The sequence below is a fragment of the Lutjanus erythropterus genome, chromosome 9, assembly GCF_056507025.1.
Source record: "Lutjanus erythropterus isolate fLutEry1 chromosome 9, fLutEry1.hap2, whole genome shotgun sequence".
NCBI classification, from domain to species: Eukaryota; Metazoa; Chordata; class Actinopteri; order Lutjaniformes; family Lutjanidae; genus Lutjanus; species Lutjanus erythropterus.
Window position 1 is genome coordinate 11,924,328 of NC_139325.1, and position 22,654 is coordinate 11,946,981.

Here is a 22,654-nt window from a genome sequence, read left to right on the forward strand (position 1 = left end):
GAAATTGCATTTGAGTTTTCTGTCTAAAATAAAAATCTGTCAGCTGCCTGCAGTAAATGTCACCCACCTCCTGTCCCTCAACAACCGTGCCACTGAGCAAGGCACTATTACCAGCTGGGTGGACGATGAACGTAAAGCCGAGTATGAGCGAGTAAATCCTGTCGGTGTTTGACTCATTCACTACTCGACATCTTATTTCTAAAGCAGGACTTTGCTCCGCGCGTTGATTTAAGCCTCCCTGCAAAGAGACGCACGAGTTACTAATCAAGCACAGACGTGCACCAACGTGTTTTTAGCCCACATTTCTTGGCGGACTAAAAAGCTGCATTCCGCCCCACCCCTTACAAACAACATCATCACCACTGTACCTAAATCAGGAAGCACCGAGACACGTTTTTTTTTCTTTTTCTTTTTTTTAAACGGAGACTCTTTGGTGATTACAGCAGCGGCGAACCATAAAGGGGAAAAAGGCGTTAATGTTGATGTTGTTGACGACCACCGTCGACCACTGCTGAAAGAAGACTGACAGTTGGTTACATCCAGTACAAGGCTCAGCTGTGGATGCATTTGACACAGACTAACCGGAGAAGGGTATGTTGTTGCACAGACGAACTGGTTCAGTTCATGAAAACAAATACAAGGCGAGAAAGCCGGTGTAAAGACAGTTACACACATGTTACTGCTTTTTTTTTTTGACCGCAGCAATACGCGGTGTAAAGATAGTAAATACTCTTGTTATCCACGTCGACTTGTTTACACTGCGTAACAGACATCGTTTCGAAACCTGCAGAGAAAATATGCTTGGTATGTCGTTTTTGTGCTCGTCCAAGTCTACCTAACTCTACCTAACCTGACGTAGTAAGTGTTGTTTATTAAGCATCACTGTCACCAGACAGTGTCACTGCTTTGTCATGTGCTTTTGGCAGTGTCGCCCCCCGCCACCACTACTACAACCACCACCCACTCTTCCTGCTGCTGCTTCTCTTACTGAACCAATCACTGTTAACATTTCTCGCAATTTAACGCTTTTTTGCTCAAAGGTAATGTAAGACACACTGTTGAATAAGACTCAAGGTCTGGTGTCAATCACTAGGTGATTCCCTTTAATTCGGCATACATATAGAGCTCCAAACATGACTTAAATCTTATATATGTTAAAGCTTTTGTTATTGCTCCACATTGTTAACGGAATCCTCGGTGTGTTTGGGTGGTAGTTGGATCAACAGGGAAACTTGTTATGTAGCTTTAACTTATTCCAATGTGCGCATTAGTAGGCGGATCGTATATATGCCGAATTAATTATAAGATCATGGCGTTTCTCTCACATGTATAATTCACGTTGCACAACGCAGGGAAGTAAGCATCAAAGCGTTTCTGCTTTAAACAGGAGGATTTTAAATAGAGTTTTGCACATATGTATTTTTAAAAGGAACTTGTCAATATTGGCTCCCCATTCCCCGTCTAACAATACTGTTAGCAATGCATTGGTTCAGTGCTGTTTGTGAAAATGTTTCAGATATTCCAAGCATTTAAATTGCACAGTATTGTGGAAGCCAGTAATCACTCATTACAGTGACAACATAGACATAAATCTTTTGCCATGAAAGATTTAAATGATCAATACACTTGAAATTCACCTACTTACAATACTGGGCAATATATTGATTTAATAATAATAATAACGATGATGATAATAATAACTTAGGATATGGCACAAGTGTTTTGTTTTCCTAGTTTTTTTAGGTTGCATCACAGTTAAATGGTGTAATTTTCTGAACAAACTAGACTGTTCTAGATGTTTTATTCTTTGTCTTTACCCTCTTTGTGACTATATCCACATCACTGATGATTATTTATCAAAAAATCCACCAGTAGTCATCCCTACAAACTCATTTTATCACCCCAGCCGCTTCCCCCCCTTGGAGTATACCTAATCAGTCTCAACCTCCATAATCAATAATTACTGATATTGACCGATATGAAACTGAGTTTTTCAGATGTATCACCATGACCTATTACAACTGCATCAAATGTATATTGCAGTTACACAGTAGTAATCATCTTTGGTATTTCATTATTTTAGCTTGTTAAAGGTAAAATGTGTGTTTATTGTTTGCAGTCTTTTTATAAAATCTGATGTTAATCCTGCCTTTTAGTTTAAATATATTTTATTGTTGTCTTGACAAGTGGATAGACTGGTCAGCTGTGTATTCAGGCGCCTAAACATAGGCGCCTCTAGGCTATTCAGTGTATACCCTAGAGGAAATGAAGTATTACATCACTCTTCATCCTATGTAAGGGCTGGTCTGGACCAAGCTCCACTTGTTACTCGACTTTACATGAAAACAGTGAAGGCCTGTAACAGAAACCATGCAGGTTCTATCGATCTAACTGAATAGAACAAATGTTCATCACCACTGCATTGTTGGTCCGCTGAGGAGAGAAACTGCCAACCACATGACAAGATACAGCATGTGCTGTCATTTTTACACAGTTTACACTGTTAGTTTCATGTGAAAAAACAGTGCGTTTCAAAGCAGTGACATGCTCACTTACTGTCACTGCACACTGCACAATCTATAAATAAAGTACTCTTGCATGAGTGGCTGCTTATGTCTGAACTACACTGATTTACTAAAGCCTGCAGCCCTGAATGTCCTCTAGCCAGGGGACAATCAGCAAGGTAACCTCTGGCTCTGTTTGATAAAAAATTACATGGCAACTTTAATCCTCACCTTTTTCATCTCCCTCTAGTTGATAAAGACAAATCATAGAGCAGATATTGTATGCCAGTTGCACCATATATCTCTCACACATTGTCAGATAACATGAGTTTGATACAGATCTGAGCTGCATTGACAGAAATGTCTTTAGTGTCTGATCTAAAGGATTTTGTGGAATGTCAAGGATTAATAACAAGACAGATAGGATTGTTTTGATGCCAGCAGTTGTAACTTAACCGTTACGTATCTGCTGTTTGCCTGTGACTACCTGAGGTAGGCTGTAGGAATGCATTCCTTTGCATTTCATAGGATTTGCCTCAGCTCAGCCAGGAGAGGAAAAATGCCAAGGGGTTTGTTCAGCCGTCACGTGGGTCACTTTGCATTCCTTTGTCTTTATGAACAAGACTAGCTTATACCAGCAGGCCTTATAACTTTGCGCACAGTTAAGTGAAAAGTTGGTGTTTGAATATTCCATACTGAGTGAAATTTTCCTGCTTAGAAAATGTGCGTGTGACTGCACACTTTATCCACTTTATCTGTTCTTTGCAGGTGATGTGAGGTTAGTCAACTTCCGTCCCCTGAGACTTACAAACTTCCTCTCTTTTCTCACTTCCCCTCCTGTCTGCGCCTGTTCTTGGCAGACAGGTTGAGTCACATTACCTGCTAATGAACCAATAGTTTTGTTAGTTTTACCCAAGGCGTGGTCCTGCCAGTCAGCTCACGGTGCAACCGTGTCTTGTCATCCTCCACTTGTGTCACAGCATGCAATGAATTAGCTCCTCATAGTATTCACAGCAGATGGTAGAGTTGAATATTTTGACTCTAGATCCAAGTGGAGAGCTTGTAATTTGGATTATTAGATTAGCAAACCCCTGGTGGCAATGGTTGTGTGTCTCCATTGAAGAGGGTTGGGCTTGTGCTTCAGGCCTGAGGCTATATCACTAGGACACCCCAGAGAATGAAGGAAGGTGTCCATGCATAACAAAGCGAAACAAATATATTCTTGAACTAACAAAGAAATAGCTGTACATGCAGCATTGGACCCCTGGGACTATTGTTTTTCCGCTTGAGTCTAATATTCCCGCAGAGCCATATGTGCGCTTTCAAGAGGAAAGCCCTACAGCAGTCTTCGCAGAAATTTTAAAAAGTTTTGCTTAAAACAGCTGTATTTTTGTGTGTGTACCCTCAACCCTTTCTATCAAAACAACATCAGAGTGTATGCACAAGAAAGAGATGCAAAGTATCCTAGCATGATATTTCATTTAGTAAAATTACCAAATTCTGAGAGCAATTATTTTATGTTAAGAGAACAGGAAAGATGTGGCCCTGACATGTCAGACAGGAAGCTGAAGCCCACAAGCAAACATTGCTTCTCAGGATGGTGGAGCTGCTGTAGTTCAGCCAGACGTTCACGCCTGACTGGTCACTGAGCTGACAAAACTCTGACTTCTCCACCAGCCTGGTCCCAAACACAACTGTCCTCACTTATTCACAGTGTTGAGCTCAAACCAGACTGGCATTGTTGCGTGGGAGAGGTGGTGATGGTTATGACGATAATGTGGAAATGACAGTGATGAGCGTCAGTGGTTGACTAATCCATCACTTAAGAGTTTGACGTGTGCCAACCAGAATAGCATTCCTCTGGTTGGGTGATCTGCCAAAAATTGCAGATTCATTAGAGCTGCCCCTGAAAAGTCGAACATTCAAATCTTTATTCATTGTCAGTCGAGTGAGATTCTTCCAGTCAAGCATTTTTTTGTCAGTGTGCATTACAGTAACAGGATAAGACAGATTATTTTCATACTTGATTAACCGGTTAATTATTTTCTCGAATATTTGAGTAATAGTTGGTCTATAAAATGTCAGATATTGGTGAAAAATGTCAATCACTGTTTCCCAAAGCCTAAGATGACATCCTCAAATGTCTACTTTTATCCTCAGCCCAAAGAGAGGCCTGATCATTTTAATGTCACAGAGTAAAGAAGCCAAAAAACATTCACATTTAGGAAGCTGGAATCAGAGAATTTTGACTTTTTTTTTCTTAAAAATTTAATAAAATCAATTAATTGATTATCAGAATAGTTGTCGATTAATTTAATAATCAATTAATCGTTGCAGGTCTAGGTAGAAGCTTACAAAAATGTTCACGAATGCCAATTTGGAGATAAATTATACACAAGGTGGATCATAAATATATTTTATATGAGTTGGCGTACTTATAAACAAAAGAATCTTGAGACTTTTAACTGATAAGTGAGGGTGAAACAAATGGTTAGGGAAACAAGTTTTTTATGTGTCATTGTACGCAGTGCAGTGCAACAACATGGCAGGCAGGAAACTACAAACCGAGTCTTAAAGTCACCACAAATGACAAAACTAACCGAGATGGAAGCGGAATGGATAGAAACGGAGTGCAGGTGATACGCTGTCAGCCTCTTCACCCAAGTGCACAGCAGCATGTGTAGGGCAGGTGACTCATGCTTGTTTGCTTGTCCTTGATTTTGCCACTGACGCGCTCAGATTGTTATTCTGGTAAATGTCTGGCATGGAAAATGCGACTATAAGAAACCTGTATTACCTTAAGAGTAATATACATTTCTTTAACCAGAAACAGCTGCTTTGTTGCTCTTGTCAAACTAACCAGACTCCCTTCACAAAACTGTAATTTTAACATTATCATCATTAGCTTCATTAAAACCCTTAATTCTCAGCATGATCCTTCACATGGAGTTCATACAGTGTTGTCAGCAGCAGAAGAGAGAAGCTCTGCAGTGCACTAGTATTTAATAATTGATCTAACGGAGGATGCACACTTTTTAGTTTCTCTGACTGTGCGAAAACCTGACGTTTTCACATCACTGATGACTAAAAAAGCATTACAACAAAAGTCTTACTGATGAAACATACTCATGTAGGCTGATACAGTAATTTAGTGTTTCACGCTGAACCGACCAACCACTGTTGCAGATTTAATCAGCGATAGCTTGCTAGCCAATTAAACTAACGTTGGCTCCATGAGTTGGCTCAAAACACTCACTGGCTGACTTTGTTGTTTCCAGCTGACCTAATTCAAAATGAGAATCGTATGAAAGGGTCTTATATATCAATGTGTCCTGCATGAAAAAACTCAGCCCTCTCTTTAATTTGAGTGGGCTCAGTCCTCTGGTGCCATTGCTTGGGGTTCCAGTAAAGCAGGGTCATCACGAATAAGGTTTAAAACTGGCTCAGCTTTGGTACATTAACAACATGCCAGCCATCTGCTTTGTTTTAACACTGTTTTCCATCTGAAAGTCTGCTCTTTCCGAGCATTCCTTAAGTTAATAGTTTCTCATTTTCACACAATGGGTAAATACTACACAATGGATGTGCTAGTGACAAACAGGGTTTTTTGTAACATAATGTGAAACTGCACCCCATTGCTAACACTTATGCTTCTCATGTTTTTGGCTCGTAAAAGTTCTCCAAAGTCTTTGCATGCCAAGTATCGCTCTTCCACTTCTACCTTGATTTTTCAAACATGTCATAAACTCGTTCTGGCAACTATACAAAACATGTCAGGGCTGAAAGGGAAACAGAGAGAAAGGAAGTGAGACGACTGAAACCAACCAGGCTGGATGTCAGGCTTCCTGCAGCTTGCAGTCATCACTGTACAAGCAGATGCCCTCCCTCAGGGACAGATGTTGACCTTTAACCTCAGATCTCTTGTCAAGAGTAGAGTGCTTTCACTGTTGGATAGGCAGCATGTAACTCTATCACTATTTCTCATTTCATCACTCTCTCTTGTGTTCCCTCTGCTCTCCCTCCACACACAGACACACACACACGTTCCATTTTTATTACGTAATTGACTCCCTGTAGAGACCAACATGGTGCAGTCACTGAGGGCGGCTGGAGGGTTAAAAGAAGCTGTTGTCTCGCACAAGAGCAAACTTAAACCGAAACAAAGGAGCCAGGCTACGGCAGACAGACACACACGTGTTCCAGCCACTTACAGCTTTAGTGGTAGACTGAGAAGTGCGTTTGTCAGCAAGTCGCACAGCGCTACATAGGCTTCTTATCTGATTAAATATGCATGCAGTGGTTATTGTAGAATACATACACCACTGGTGAGTACAGCTCTATAGGAGGAAGTGATTACAATTTAACATGCTGATCACTATCAGTGAGTTTGACAGTTGATTGTTTGGATGATGATCTTACTTCCCTGATGACATAGGTGAACAGATAGCACTTGCTGCAATATTTGTGTTGTGAAATGCAAAGCTGGTGAGGGCAACACGCTGGAGAGTGTATCGTGTTTCATAGCATGAAGGCCAGTTGGTTAGAACGCCTGCATCCAGTGGTTGAAACCCTCCATGGACAGCGAAACTCTAGGTGAGGCATCAGAAATTTTATTGACATCTTCAAGCAATTAATTAGCTAGCTGCATAAGTTCTTGTTGGAGATATGTTTTTTTCACTGTCTTGGTTGACGTTGGCTTAGCATTTTCACAAGCATTTGCCAACACTCAGCCAATGGCTACATCTTAAATTCCTTACCAGCATGCCAGTTAGCATGCCAAAACAGTATGTGAGACTTACTAGAATCTCTGAAACCTTGGTATTAAACCAATGGTAAGTGAATTTCAAACTATTTACAGGGATATATCAAAATATGCAAGCACTGCGGTCATGGTAATAACCACAATAACAGGAAGGCTATCACGTGTGCTTCCTCTGAGACACACAACAGTGTTAAATGCTTTACTGACAGGCTGGAGGTTGCAGGGACTTGTTTAGGAGAGGATAGGGTAGTAGGGAGGGATTTTATTTCATGTGGTTTTCTAGATAAATAACGAAATTTTGTAAATAAACACTAACAATGTTCAAACTGAGAAGAGTGAACTTATTTTTTGCAATTGAAATGACATTTTTGTTATGACAGAGCAAGTAAAGTACGAAAAAAAAGGTTCCGTTGGGTACAGGTGTGGGAGATAAGGCCCTGAAATAGTATCATAATTTTCTGGATATTTCTGTGATAGCGATATTCTTGACAATATGACAAAACACTTGAACTCACAGCTGTTGAGCTTGATTTTCGGCTCTCCTTATACTCAACCAGGTGCTCCTGCCTAAAGTGGTGAATGGGTTTTTTGTATTTCCCCTGTTTTTACTCTTACAGTCTTCTCGCCCTTCATTGTTTATTGTACATGTGATCTTTTGTAATCAAACCACCACCACAACACTGAAGTCACTTCCCTTTTTGGAATTAACTTCTTCACTGTGGAGCCGGTAGCAATGTTACTTTCGCTTTCAGCCATGGTTGTTGCTGTGTGTAGTGATATGATGTCATTCTGTCAACTTTTTTTTTAATCTTTAAAAAGATCACAGTAATATTAATCAGAATTATATGATATGGCACGCCCATAGTTGGATACTAGTTCAAATGTGAACAGCACTCAAACCTAGAAAGGCGGCATCTTGTGGCTGCAGTTTGCTGCAGGCACATTGACTCTTACCTCGCCTAGCTTTCCTCCTGTGTGAGTACTGAACGCTGCTGCACTCCTGTGACAGACCTAGAAAGAATCTGTGTAGACTAGTAGAAACCTATATTTGAGCTCCATAATAACAAAAGTAAATCTTTGGGTTGATCACTAGACAGGTTGTACACGTTAATATGAGACAACTTTGATTGAATGTTGTTTCTCCTTCATCTCTTCTGTGTCTGACACTTTAGTGACCCCTGCTTCAGTGGAGGCGCTGACCAACCTAAATCCCTCTTGAATCCCTAAAGAGCAAAATATCACCACCATGAGGTTCATATTCCCAAAAAAGATTTGTTTTTTCCATCTCTGCCTTTGTGGGAAAATTGGACTAGAATGCTTGTACTGTAACACAATGTGAGAACATTTTGATGATCATGCTGGTCAGAAAGAAAAAAACAAATGCACCACACTGTTTACTTGGCTCTTTCCATCGATGTTTTCTGTGATTCATTGTCCTATAAAAGTCAGTTTGCCTGCTGACCCTTTTGTTTGTATCCCTCAGACAGCGCAATACTCGTGGTGTGAAATCCACGCTATTGTGGCTTTGTTTGTAATTCAGTCTCCAAAATAAAAGCAGAAGCATGCTTTACTGCAGGTTGATAAAAGAAGAACGATTTTGTGTCCAAACGTGATTGTTCCCAAGAGTTTTATTACAGTGGTTGTTGTAGAGTAATCCATTCTCCCTTTTGTCAGCTCATCTGATCATGACGGGGAGATTTATGTCGCAGCGAGGTAATATGCCTTTCATCTTCACAGGCCTACAGTCAGTGAAATAAAGAGCAGTAGTGCCTCTGTTCTAACTGGCAAAAAAGGATTGTCCTTTAATCGGTTGGTAAAACATCACCCAAACCAAATTTTCAACATGTGGCTTAAAGACGATTTTCAATTCTGTTCTGCGATCTGTTTGTTTAATAACACCGCTATCATATATTTCTCTTTTCCTACTAAAAGGTTATCCTCTCTGAAAAAAGTCTCTTTTTAATGATGTCTGTTCATCGTTCAGGTGTGAAATGGATACCTGAAATAGTCACAAAGAAGGGAAAACAGGGCTATATGCTGCAGAAAGAGGACACATGGTAGGATGTTTGTTTAAATGTCAACCAGCAGGCTTTTTTTCTATCTAATGTGCCCCTTCCTCATCTGTGTTGAAGCTATGTAAAAACGTTTGTGGCTTATGATGTGGATGTGAAATGGCCTCAGGTAATGGACAGCTCAGACACACAGATAATTGCTCATATATGCTGCAGACTCTGGGAGCGGTAATGGATTCTTCCAGGTGCTGGCCCGTACGTATCTGTGCTATTACGAGAGCTTTTTTCATCCTCTTAATTTATTTAAAGGGCAAACAGAAATGTTGCAAGAGATGTACTCAGACATAACAGCAACCTATATTCGTTGAATGCAGAAAGAAAGAGTGACTGTTTTTACCACTCGCTGCATGTTTTCCATTACCTTCATTTCTTTTTCTAAATTACAGAGCAATTTGTGAGGAAAATTAATGGCAGACAAACAAGTGGTGTTTTTTTACGTACTGCTGCTCAGTTGTAGTTGCGGCTTTGCGTCACCACTCCAACCTTCCCACCCCCCCGCTCCCTCTCTCACCCAATATTATGCAACAGTCTTTTCTTGCAAGTCCTTGCAGGATCTGGGCTCTTATTGTGTAATATTCCAGAGCGAAACTGGCTGCAAGGCCTCACATTCAGTTTCAGAATGCCCACATCCTTATCTGATTTATGCTAACCTGAACACACAACTATTGACTATTGAAATGTGGCCCTTTGTTGCTTGTTTTTGTAGATATAGTTTGTCCTGCCATTTTGGCTTAATCACCAGCATGCAAATCAACTGTATGCTGATACTTACATGTGACTATACAGAACTATGCTATAAAAAGCCACTTCCATTTAGGAAACTGCACAAAAATAATCCAGGGTCTTATTCTTTATCATTCTCGCTAAGTCTAGATGGTCTGTTTTCTTTTGGAAGTTTATTGTCCAGAACTAAGCACTATGATTTCTTAGATTCAGAAAGGGATATCTAACCACCACACACAGCTTCTTCTTTCTTCATATAATATGCAGACTGGATCAGAAGAGACTTACCAGACTCTCCAGAGTCAATGCTGTAATCAGTCTATAAATGTGTTAGCTTGATTTGATTCTTAACAAGTTCATGTTCATTCATGAGTCTGGTTGTTTTTTTGTTTTTTTCTTTAAGCTTCTTAAATCCTTTCAGAAACATTTGTTGGTGCAACAGGGACCTAAGTTTAAACAAAAGAACAAGCTTATTTAAAGTTACACAAATCAATACTTGGGGATCAAATGTGCAATATGTTAGAGCCAGACAGATATAACAGTTGGAGGATATTATAAACAGATATATCAGTCAGCCAGATATTGACCTAATAGAGCCATATCGATCCATATCAGTATAGTTGTATATTGCTACTTAATTCAGTGTCTTGATGTCATTTTGGATTTATCACCATCATCAGCCCCAAAAATCCAGTATCTGTCGGGCGCTAATGACAGTCATTACCTCTGGTGATGAATCGAAGAAATTATCACCAAACTCTGCAGTATTCCTCAGATCTACAGAGTATTTTAGTGTCTTTCTGCTCATTGTTTTGCTTTCATGGCCCACACCTCTGACACACACTTTTTTTTTTCTCGCTCCTGCCCAGCTTCCAGACGTCATTGTACTGCATAGGAGGGGTGGGCAATACGGCTCTGAAATAATATCACAACAGCCAGGGGATTTCTGCGACAGCAATAGTCTTGATATGACAAAATACTGAAAAATCTTTTTGGTTGAGAACTGACAATAGCTATTGAGTTCTCCTTGCAGGATTTTTGGCTCTCCTCCTTCTTAACCCTGCGCCTCTGCTTAAGGAGGAGAAGTATGTTTGTCATATTGCCTCCTTTAGCTGTTCCAGCCTCTTTGCACTTCTTACATATCACTGTGCTTTATTGTACATCTGGTCTTTTGTAACCAAACCACTTTCACATCACTAAAGTTCCATGTGGAGCCGATAGCAGTGTTACTTTCACTTTCAGCCATGCCTGTGTAATAGTATGATGTCATTCTGTCAATCACTGTATGATTTTTTTTTTTATCTTTAAAAATATTATGATATTGTGAATGATCGATCTCACAAGAGGCCTTAGTCTTACTGGTTTTTAAGATATTAAGCATACCCTGCCTATTAGGGTGAGTCATGCACTGTATTTAGTCCTTCAGCTGAAAACACCAGCTCATGTGGAACAGATGTCCCAGAGTGCACAAGTACTGTCATGCCAAATTTCCCGTCTCAGGGGATCCTTAAACATTTCAGTTCCTATTAAACTAGATTTACAACCAAAGAAGGAGCGATGTCACTTAGAAAGTTCATAGTTTTTGTTTTGACGTTGTTAAAAAGTACTGCTTGTCCCTTACATTAGAACCATAACTGCAGAGCTGCTCTCTACTGTCTGATGCACAGCTGATCCCCTGTCTCATTTAGCTGCTGTTTGCAGGTTCTGTTGGGCTACTGATTAGCATGAATGTCTACAAAGCTAGTTCAACAGGATGACTGCCAGACAGGAACCTGATGTTTTTACAGTGTTAATCATCCCTACCCACAATTTTACTGTTTTGGTTCACTCTCAGCATTCTTACAAACCTTTCTTTTTCAGCAACAAACCTGTTTGTGCTCAGCACCAGCACGCAGCAAAAGTTAGCAACCAACTAGTGAACCTAGTGGAGAATTTAGCAGCTAAAGAGCCAGATATTAACCTAAAAGAATTTGTGCAATCCAAACCAGAGCTTCAAGAATGAATATTGCATTTACATTTGTCAGGTAGCCAGAAACATGACCAGATTGCTTCACTCTCTGCCTGCTGGGAGTGGAATTAGTCCACTGTTAGCTGCCCCCCCATGACAACTTTATATGATGATAATTTGTGTTTACAGCTAGTTCAGCTGCTCTCATGTAAAATCAGATAATACTGCTTTGAAGTTAGTTGGATTATGCTCAGGGCTGTTAAGTTTCCTTCATTAAAACCCTTATTTTCAGATATGGCTGCTCCTCTCCTTGGAGAGGCATCGGCACATCATGTTATAATTGGACTGATTTTCAGTGGAGAAACACATTTCTTTGATAAGTTTTGAGTGTCCTCTGTTCCTTGGAGAATTTCTAATCATTAAAGATGGCCTTTTAGCATTATTTGTTGCCTCTTCTGTTCCTTTGGGTGCAGAGCTGTTTACCTTGAACCATACTGCTGTGATAAACTTTTCAACTTTTCAATGAACTTTTTAATCCAATTGCATTTTAATTAAACTTGCTCCATTGTGCTCGATGGATGTAATGACACCTTTCAATGGTTAATCTTTATTCACAGTGGGCACTGTGTGTGTGTATTTGTGTCATCTGTGTGTATGTGTGTCTGAACATTAATGTGCATTAATGATTTGGTTTTTAATATGTTTTATCATCATATCACTCAAAAGCTCTATTAACATATTTTTGACTCCCTTGGACTGATTGACCAGGGGCTCAGTGTATTTAAAATTTAAATAATAAAGCTGACATGTGCTGCATTCCTGAATTAATTAAGCTCATTTATCAACATTGTTGGCTTTCGTATAGAGAGTTTCCTGCATCCAGCCATGTTAGAAGCCTGTGCCAAAATCAATGTGGGTCATCAACAGACCATCAATAAACTGTATCACCAAACACTGTTTTGCATAAACTGTAGTGTAGCTTAAACATTTTTGACCAGGAATCCAATCCATGTATGGTTCTAAAATAAAGAAAGCCCAGAAAAGGAAGTAGTCAAGGAGCCAAAGATGATGGGTGCAAAATTTACCTAAAAGCCAAAAACGCACACTGTGATTATGGTTCTTCAGAGGAAAGAAAATTCTTTCTTTGAGTGCAGGCTGAGATATAAAATCATGCAATATTCAACACTTCTGTTTGATCAGCAGTGAGTTTTACACCTTTCCCACTTGCACCTTTTAAGTGGATGAATAAATGACAGTAGTTATTTGTTTCAGCTTGACTCTTTCACACTTATATGAGTATGAAAGTTCTTGGTTGGATTTATTTAGTTTGTGAGCTTTGAATTCAGTCATCTGAGACCTCGCCTCATTTCACAGACATTTCACTTCCTCCACATTAAGAGAGCCGAGCCTCCCTTACTCCACTCCTCTTCCCTGAAGGAGAGTTTAACTTTCAGGATGTCTTGGAGCTTTTTACACATTTGGCAGTACATCTGTCGGCTGGAGTCAGCTTGCTTCTTGCAGTCATTGCTGCAGCACTCAAGTCAGATGTATACCGCTGTCAAAAGACAGACATTGTGAAAGTGACCCTGGAAACACTGATAGTCTCATACTGCATGTGGCCCTCACCTTTTAGTGCTGCACTGTTACTTAGGATAATGGTGATCAATGTTTATAATCATTTGAATCATTAAAGCCTGTAATTATGTAGACAACTACTATCTATCTGGTGTTGTCTATCTATAGAAAGATCAATTTATATGTCTCTGTGATGGCGGTGACAGCCACGGCCGGAGGCGTTATGTTTTCGGGTTGTTGCCCGTCTGTCTGTCTGTCCGTCGTCTGTCCAATTTATATATCTCAGGAACACCTAGAGGGACTTTCTTTAAATTTGGTACAAACATCCACTTGGACTCAAGGATGAACTGATTGGAATTTGGAGGTTAAAGGTCACAAAACATGTTTTTGGCCATAATCAAGAAGAATTCATAGACTAATTATGACAAATGTTCACACAAATATCTATTAGGATAAAATAATGAGGTGATGACCTTTTATATCCAAAATGTTAAAGGTCAACTTCACTGTGACATCATAATGTTCAGCTCTCTGTCAGTCCTCTGTAAAAACAGTCTCCAAGTGAAGACGGCCTGTTTCTCGCTGGAATTGTTCACTAGAATCATACATGTCACTTTAATAGTGATAACTTCAGTTTTGCCAAAAAAAAAAAAAAAAAAATGCACAAAATACTTATTCCTTTTATTAAATTCCTTCAAAATTGTCATTACATATCTTGCATGAGTCTGGGCAGACATGCATACAAGTGCAAGGCAGTAATTTTAGATAAATATTAGCATTGATATTTGATCTCATAAATATTAAACCCAGACTATAGCAAGACATTTATGCTCACCACAGAATTATACAGAATACAGAATTGTAATGGAGTCCAGTATGTAGATGTGAGGGGGAAGGGACTGCCAAAGTCTGGGTAACAGAAGAGAAGATAGGAGGACGGCCTGGCACCCACTGTGCTGAGGTTGATGTCTGGTAGATCTGCTGATGAGGACTATAAGGAGAAGGAGGGAGTGAAAGTCTGAAGGAGGTCTGTGAGAGAACCAGGTGATTGATTATGAAGTGCTTTAAAAGTTAATAATAAGATTTTAAAGTAAATCTGTTGTGACACAGGGAGCCACTGCAATTGAATCAGCAGAGGAGTGACATGTTCAGTGGATTTTGTATGTGTAATAATCCGTGCTACAGTGTTCTGGATGAGCTGAAGTTGGTGAATAATTTTGTTGGGGATGCCAGTCAGGATCGCACTGAAGTAGTCAAAGCGTGATGAAACCAAAGCATTAAGTAAGATTTCAGAGTGTTGTGTTATGGCAGGGTGTGTTCTGGAGATGTTTATCAGATGGAAAACAACAATCCAGGTGCCATTATGAAAGGAAAAACAGGAAAACACCAGGGCTCCTAAGAAATCTTGAGATAGGTATGGTGACTTCAGCAATGAGGAGTGAGTGTATATTTGTTTGTGGGAGTGTGGAAGGACTACCTCAGTTTCCATATTTGTAAATCATGGAGACAAACAGTACTGGTACTGGAAGAGAGTAAGTTGTCATAGTGGACACATAAAGCTGTGTATCGTCAGCATAACAGTGAAAATGGATACCGTAGTGCTGAAAAATGTTTTCAAGGGGAGGAAGTGTAAAGTGGCATATCATTTTATTAGATGTTGGCCTACTTTAGATCTGTGTCTCTTGTCATAATGTGACATTGTCATCTGTACATGTAGGACCCTGAGCAGATCTGCCAGGTTGAACATATCTACGTTTCTACACCAGCCCACCTTTAGTCAGATGGCACAGTGGCAGATAATAGTGGGGATGAGACTCATTTGCAGCACCCCCGCAGCCAGATAATAAGTTGTTAAAAATAGGTGCATCATCAGCTGTGTAGAACTGTATCAGATTCAAAGATGATGGTACTAATGAAGTAGCTACTAATCACTGACAGGCTGTGTTGTACAGCAGTGGTAACACTGCAGGGTAAAACAAACCATCTGCAGAAGTATTTCTAATGAATGCATGAAGGCGCAAAAGAATATAGTACATATAGGGAAGGGGTGTGGGCTAAGACATGTTGTTGTTCAGAACAGTTTGCCCAGTTTAAATGAATTCTAGTGTGTTAGCCAGTTTATTTCAATTATTGTTCAAAACAACTGGAGCGAGACAGCCTGAAAAGTAAGGTCTCAGTGGACTGCCAGTCAACTAGCAGCAGGACTTAACCCTAAAATCACTGACAAAGTTAATCTGCTATCAAATCCATCTGCTGATTGTGAATTGTTCAGGAAGCAATCATATGATCAGCAGTCTGTTTAAACAGCAGGTAGCCTACATTCATGCAAGATCAAAGTAACCATGATAACACGTATTCAAATCAGTGCATAAGTTATGAATTTTCCCTGTTATATCAGTAAGTGAAAAGAAATTATAACTCTGATGTGCTTGTGTCTTATACCATGTATTTTGGCAGTTCATGATTAAAAAAGTAAGTGAGAAGTGGTAGTGATATGCTATTAAAGTACAAATCACTCCTTTGTCCTGTTTCTAAATATAGATACAATTATATCATTTTAATTTGATGTGCTCTACAATTGCCTCTCATCCATCCACTTACTCATGCATGACAGCAAAATAACATTGCGAGGTGCTAGCCAGACCATCAGGAGGTTCAGTGTCTTGCCCAAATCAAAGATTAAACCACCAGCCCCATGATTAGCAGATGACCCACATTATGTTCATATCTGTCACACCGCTCTTGTATAAGAGGTGCACATATTAATGTCTAATATAACAACATAATGTAACATAGCCTGCATGTGACTCACAGTGCCGATGATGCTGGTTGACGGTCATCAAAACAGTTTACAGCTCTTGGTTCAGGTGTGAAAGCACCCTTAAAGCACCTTCACACCTGCTGTTTGGTTCATGTGGTCTGGATGAAGGGACAAAGTTGCAATTCGATGTTCAAACAAATGCAGAGGAGTGAACATAAGGTCGTATAGGCTGACAGGTAACTCATCGACTGGACATCGGCGCATCAACAGGAGCCACAAGGGAAATTTACTCCAGCTGTTTTGTCCATACTGGGATTTGATTGACAGCTTTCACATAAGTCCAAACAAACCAAACAGGTCAGGTGTTAAAGCGCCCAAAGACCAAAATGAGAACACAGTGTGTAGCCTAAGATGTTAGTGTCACACAACTTTGTATTGCTTTGTGTATAATTGCTTTAAGACTAAATGCAGGAATCATGATCTTGATCTTGATTTGGTTCCTGTTGAAGTCAAAATTGCACAGCTGTGGCATTTTTTTATACAGTATGTGTTCTCTCACTACCGTCCTCCAGTATAAAACTGTTATCCAGTGTTTTTATCGCTGGTTGTGATGCTACATTTTCACACACTGACTGAAGAGGTAGCCCTTCTTGTTTAGATAAGGAGGTGTACATAATCTTCACATAATATGCTGTTAGCTGTCTTCCCCTCATGTAAATTCATTCTCTGTTTTTCTTACAGTCTCTGTCAGCAGCATGGGCCAGCATCTAGCAAAGAAAGAGTCACCCATAGACAGCAAGGTAAGAGTCCTTTAATGCTTTGTTTTGTGCAGGTTTAATAATGACATCTTGAAATGTGAGTTTGTGTGTGTGTGTAAGCATTTTGTGACCTGAGAATGAAGCAGGTGTTGGGACGTTTTTCTTTTAACCTTATCAGTGTGAACACCGCCTTTATCAGTAGGACTTTGGACTTTAGTTTTCAGGCTCTTTCAGTCCCAGATTTATTACCTTTGCTAAGCTTCCAGTCGCACTGTTAACCACTTTACAGTTTATGTGTTGTGAATGTCAGAACTTACATAACACCAGCTCAAAGCTTAAAAATACTCACTTCTTCACAGGTAGTGTATTTATCTCCCAGGTCTATGCACTGAATGGTGCTTTTATGTTTACAAGTGATTTGATGTATTTCTGAGCCGCCTACGTGCTTGTGCTTACAACCGCTTACTCTCTTACCTCTGGTGCTTGGATCACAAATCCAGGTTTTGTGGTAATCACACCGCTACAGGCAACACTTTAAACTCATCGCTCAAATGTACTGAGAAGCATTGATCTATGAATAATGCACCATCTCATTACCTCATATGGAGATTTTTCTTGTGGAGAGAAGAGGAATGAGGAGGAGGTGACTTTGCAAATGTTGAGTGGATGACTTAATCTGCTATTATTTGCAGGTTTATATCTATATCTACTGTATATATTATTTTGACATATATGCCACCATACTGGAATAATGGCCATGTGTAGTGTGAATTAAATAAACCTAGCCACTCTCTTTTCAGTTGATCATTTTGTTGATTATATTATTTATCCCAATAAATTCTGAAAGATGTTATGAACCACTGATTGACTTGAAGCTACAATATGTAACATTTCTGTATTAAAATTTCTAAAAACACTAGACATACATTATACATTTTATTGAGTTGTGTGCTAACATTATTACATTATGTTTCCAACAATGCTCAAACCCAGAGAATTCTGTAATTTATTTAAGGAAATGGTGCTACTTTCCTTCCAGGCAATAGTTTCTTTAAGAGAGTGAGAAAGGAACTGCCTAAACATAATGTGAATAAAACTTCAATACATGTCAGATAGACCTTCATTAGCAATGGTAGCTGTTAAACAGTTGTTAAGATAAAAACTCCCATGATCCCACGTAATCATGGGAAAAAAAATCATGGACAATTCTGCATCAATTCGCAAAAGTCAAAAATGTATTTTTTAAACATTAACATTGAAAGATGCTTTCAAATTAATTCATTAATTAATGCAGTTTTAAACTACAATGATGTGGAACATTTATGTTAATTGCCAGTTATGGTTGTAGCTATTATATTTCAGTGGAATGAAGACACAAGAGACTGAAAGTTGCAGCGCCTTTTCTGTTCATACAGTCAAGAATTCTAAATTGAATTGGCCATGAAATAACACAAATCAAATTGTGAGATTCCCAAAGATTCCACCCTGATTCCCACACCACAGCCCCCTTAACATTGGACAAAAAACCCACTAACATCTGCGTATTGTCTTCAGTGGGACAGGGTATAATCCGCATTCAGTTCCTGGTAAAATGACTCTGCAGGAGTCACAGGTATTAATTGGCTCCAGCTACGATTGGCAGTTATAGAAACATGACACATGGGTGTAATTTTCACTCCTTTTTAGCCGAGGCAATGAAGGCTTGTCGCCCTCTTTTGTGACTTCTTTTGCTCCCTTTTCATGCACGTGCTGCATGACGTGACTCAGTGTCAGTTCAGCACAGCAGTTTGCACCTGCCTGAAAGTGTGTCTATACTAATGAAGCACTTGTCATCAAGCATCTGAACAGTTAATAAACATTTTACTTCCTAGAAACTCCTACCCACATAAAAGCTTTTATTGTGAAGTATATCTGTGCTAATTTTGGTGTAGAGATAGTATACTTTTACACACAGTCATCCAGTTTGTCTTTTGTTCTTGTTTTACTGTAAGAGACCCCTAGCAGCAGAACTTACATATTGTGTGTTTACATTAAGTTATTTTCTTTTGCACAGCACAGTTGATGAAGGATTTTAATGTGAAAAATCCTTCACACTGACACATTTTTGGATGGTTAACTTTATAAAGTACTTCTGGGTAGATGGAATGGCTGAATAATATTTTTGCACTAATGAAGTAGCTACTGCATTCACTTTTCTGCAATCATCAGCATCCCACTCTTAATTGAGGCGTGTTGCCATGGCAGTATCGGAAGCACACGAGTCTCTGTGGCCCTGTGTGTCACCCTATAATAACCCCTCAAAATCACAAGCCTCTCTAGAGCAGTGCTCCACAAAAGAACCCATTTGAACTGGAGAGAGTAAATAAATGATTGTGTGCATCACGGCTGACACTAAACCCTCTCCAGGTACACATCTCATTTAACCATTAGCTTTGGTCCAGTGATCATCAGGTCTGTTTGGCTACACCCACTAAGTTCAGCTGTCTAACGCTGATAATTGACTGTCCATATAGCACCAAATCATTACATGTCCGTCAGACTTTTTGCAGTTTATCTATCCGAACAGAAGTGAGAGGTGTCAAATGCTTTTTTGTTTTTTCAGTGCACTTGTATTGCTGTGGAATCAGATGTTATGCTTAAAGTCTCAGACAGAGGAGGGACATTCTGCTGGCTGATGGATTGTGTTGGCTCCTCTTATAGGACTTTGTTCTGTCAGCAAGTGGGCAGAGTTCTTGGAACAAGAGCAATTACTGCACTTGAAAGCATCAGGATGGATCAGTGAGCGTGCACTCTTAATGCTCAGGAAAATAAACCCTCGTCCATCAGTGCAACAGTATAAACAGAAAGTATAATCAGATATGAAAATGTAAGGTCTAGTGGCAAATTAAGTACAATTTTATTCATTTTCTTTAATAACAAACAAGACTGTCAGGCACCTCACAGTAAGCTTTTTTAACTAAAGCAAGGTGCTTGTGGTGCCCCAGGCTAGTGCTTGACGGAAAATGTCTGCCTCTAATAGTGCTGTAATTAAACAAAGCAAATATGTTTGAGATTTTTTTTTGATTCATCCTTCAGCTCTGTGGGTGCAGAAATTACAAGCCACATGCTGTTCCTGTAGCCTGAGTGTGGAGGAGGATCAGGCTTAAACTGGGACAGTAATGTAATTTATTGACATCGTGTAATTAACCCCCGGCCTTGCTCAAGTTCTTGTTTTTTTTTCACAGCTTTTTGAAATTACAGTGGCTATAATAAGTTAAGGCCATTACAGCTGAGGCTGCAATCAGATTTGAAGAGGTTGCTAGCTTGTTGTGACCAGCTCCGATCCCAGATGGTTAGCAAGCAGGAGGCAGGAGTAGAAAAAAAAATGTGGATGGTAAAATCATTCTGTGGGCAGCAGCTTAAAAACTTGCACTTCCCTTCTTATTCTGTGCTTTCTTTACTCCTCTGTGACATTAAACTGAATATCTTTAAGACATTTGAGGACGTCACCTTGGGCTTTGGGAAACACTGATTAATATTTTTCACAATTTTCTGACATTTTAAAACAAACAACTCTTAATTGGTTATTCATGAAAATAATCTACTGATTAATTGATTATGAAAATAATCATTAGTTGCAGCCCTAGTGAAATGCAACGTAGATGCGGGCAACACGTTTGACAAACACAAACTACTGTATAACTAAATGCTAAAAAGTGTGCTGTCTTCATAGCCTGAAAGCCAAGTCTCTCAGAGCAGCTGCAGCTAACGTTAGCATGCCTGCAGTCTAAACAGTATAACTTAACCCTCCACAGAAGATTAAAATTGAAGTGACGCATCAACAACTTCATTAACATCTTCAGGCAATTATTTAGCTCGCTGCATAAATTGCCATTGGAGATAACTCAGGTTTTTACTGTGATAACTGTCTTGGTTGGCTTTGCATTTTTACTAGCGTTAGCCAGCACCACTGTCTCTTACTGAATCAATACGCGATACAATTTGCCCCTTATTTTCAGACACACCCCACTCTAATGCTTAACACTGCATTTCACATACTTGGAATTACATGAGAAATAATAAAACAAGAAGAATTTCACTAGAGTGGGGAAGTATTACATCAGACTGACAGGGAAGTCTGTCTGTCTGTCAATGTCACTTTTGCCCTTGTTACAGACTATTTTTTCTTCTTCTTTTTTTTTTTTTGTTTTAATGCTGACAGATACCTCTAACTCAAATAACCCCGTAGAAAGAGAAGCTGATACAGATCAGCACAGAAAATCAGCAAGTACAGATTTAAATATTCATGATCTGTGAACTCTTAACAGGAAAATATTACATTATGCAAGCACAGCAGCTGTAACAATGACAACAACATAACAGGAACATAACACATCTCATGTGCTTCCTTTAAGATATAAACACATGTGTTAAATGCCCTGATGACAGACTGACAGGCTACAGTTTGTAGAGGTTTGAGATGGGAGAGGGAGGGATTTTGTTTTGTGTGATGTGTAGGAGTTTGGACTTCACAATAGAAATAACATTTTTGTTAGAGAGTAAAATACCAGAAAAAAAAAGGTACTGTAGGGTGTCACAAAATTCCTGGTACGGGTATCACTACGGTATTAGTGCAAATGTGAATGGTACCAAACCTTGCTGCGTTCTGGCCCTGAGGTCTGGCTTGTGGCTGACTATCTGGCTGCTGCCTGACATGGGCGGAGTGAGAGGCCAAACCGGCAGGGAGGCCAGTAGCTCGGCTCACAGATGATTTGTTTCCTTTGCCTGCAAAGCACACTCCAGAGAGAGAAGAGCAGGAGCAAGAGAGGTGGATTTATTTCTCAAATGTGAAGCTGCCAGCAGAGGTGTTAGGGCAGCATGTCTGTCTATAGTTTATTTAGTTTCATAATTCCATTGTATATCTCTCCAGGTAAACCGTTTGTCTTTCTCCTTTCTTTTGGCTTGATTATTGTGACATTAAAGTCAATTTAAAGGTCTGGCAAAACAGCCAGTTGTCATAGTGACAGTCAAGCAGGAACAGAGCGTGACAGAATAAGGCAGGTTGTGTTTAGATGCTGTTGTCTGAGTCATGATCCCTCTCCCAATCTCTTATCATTTCAGGAAGGCTGAAATACAGCCGTACCCCCTTTGCCAAACCTCAACAGCAGCTCTGACAACATGTTTCTCCTAGCCACCACTGATATTTTAAAGCCTTAAATCTCACTTGGAATTATGGAATAAAAACAACAGCATCCTCAATGTAGTAGTATTTTTTTTTAAGTAGAAACAGAGGAGGATAGTTTGCTCAAATGTTCCAAAATGCAAATTTTATCTTGTGCTTTTTATAAGATTTTTAAAGAACTGTAACTGCTGATGCACTTTAGATCAGGGATATACAGTATATCGCCATTCACAGAGTACAGTAACAGAATAACAAAGACATAGTTCTGCTCCTTCACTACCATTTTCTCTGGATGGTGTCTCATCAACACTGAGTTACAGACAGGCACGGACTGTAGTGTTTTCAGATCTTGTCAGATTTAGTCATCCTTGTGCCAAAAGCCTGCTAATT

The 22,654-nt window shown here is 39.6% G+C and overlaps 1 protein-coding gene across 1 annotated transcript in view; it reads left to right on the forward strand.

Annotated features, from left to right (window-relative positions):
* The first annotated feature begins 318 nt into the window (after positions 1-318).
* LOC146321124 (myelin basic protein-like) overlaps positions 319-22,654 on the forward strand; it is a 60,890-nt gene continuing 38,554 nt past the window's right edge. Inside the window, exons 1-2 of the mRNA XM_084726161.1 lie at positions 319-591; positions 17,087-17,145. Coding sequence (XP_084582287.1) covers positions 17,101-17,145 — 45 coding nt within the window. The 5' untranslated portion in view covers positions 319-591; positions 17,087-17,100. The remainder of the gene's footprint in view (positions 592-17,086; positions 17,146-22,654) is intronic.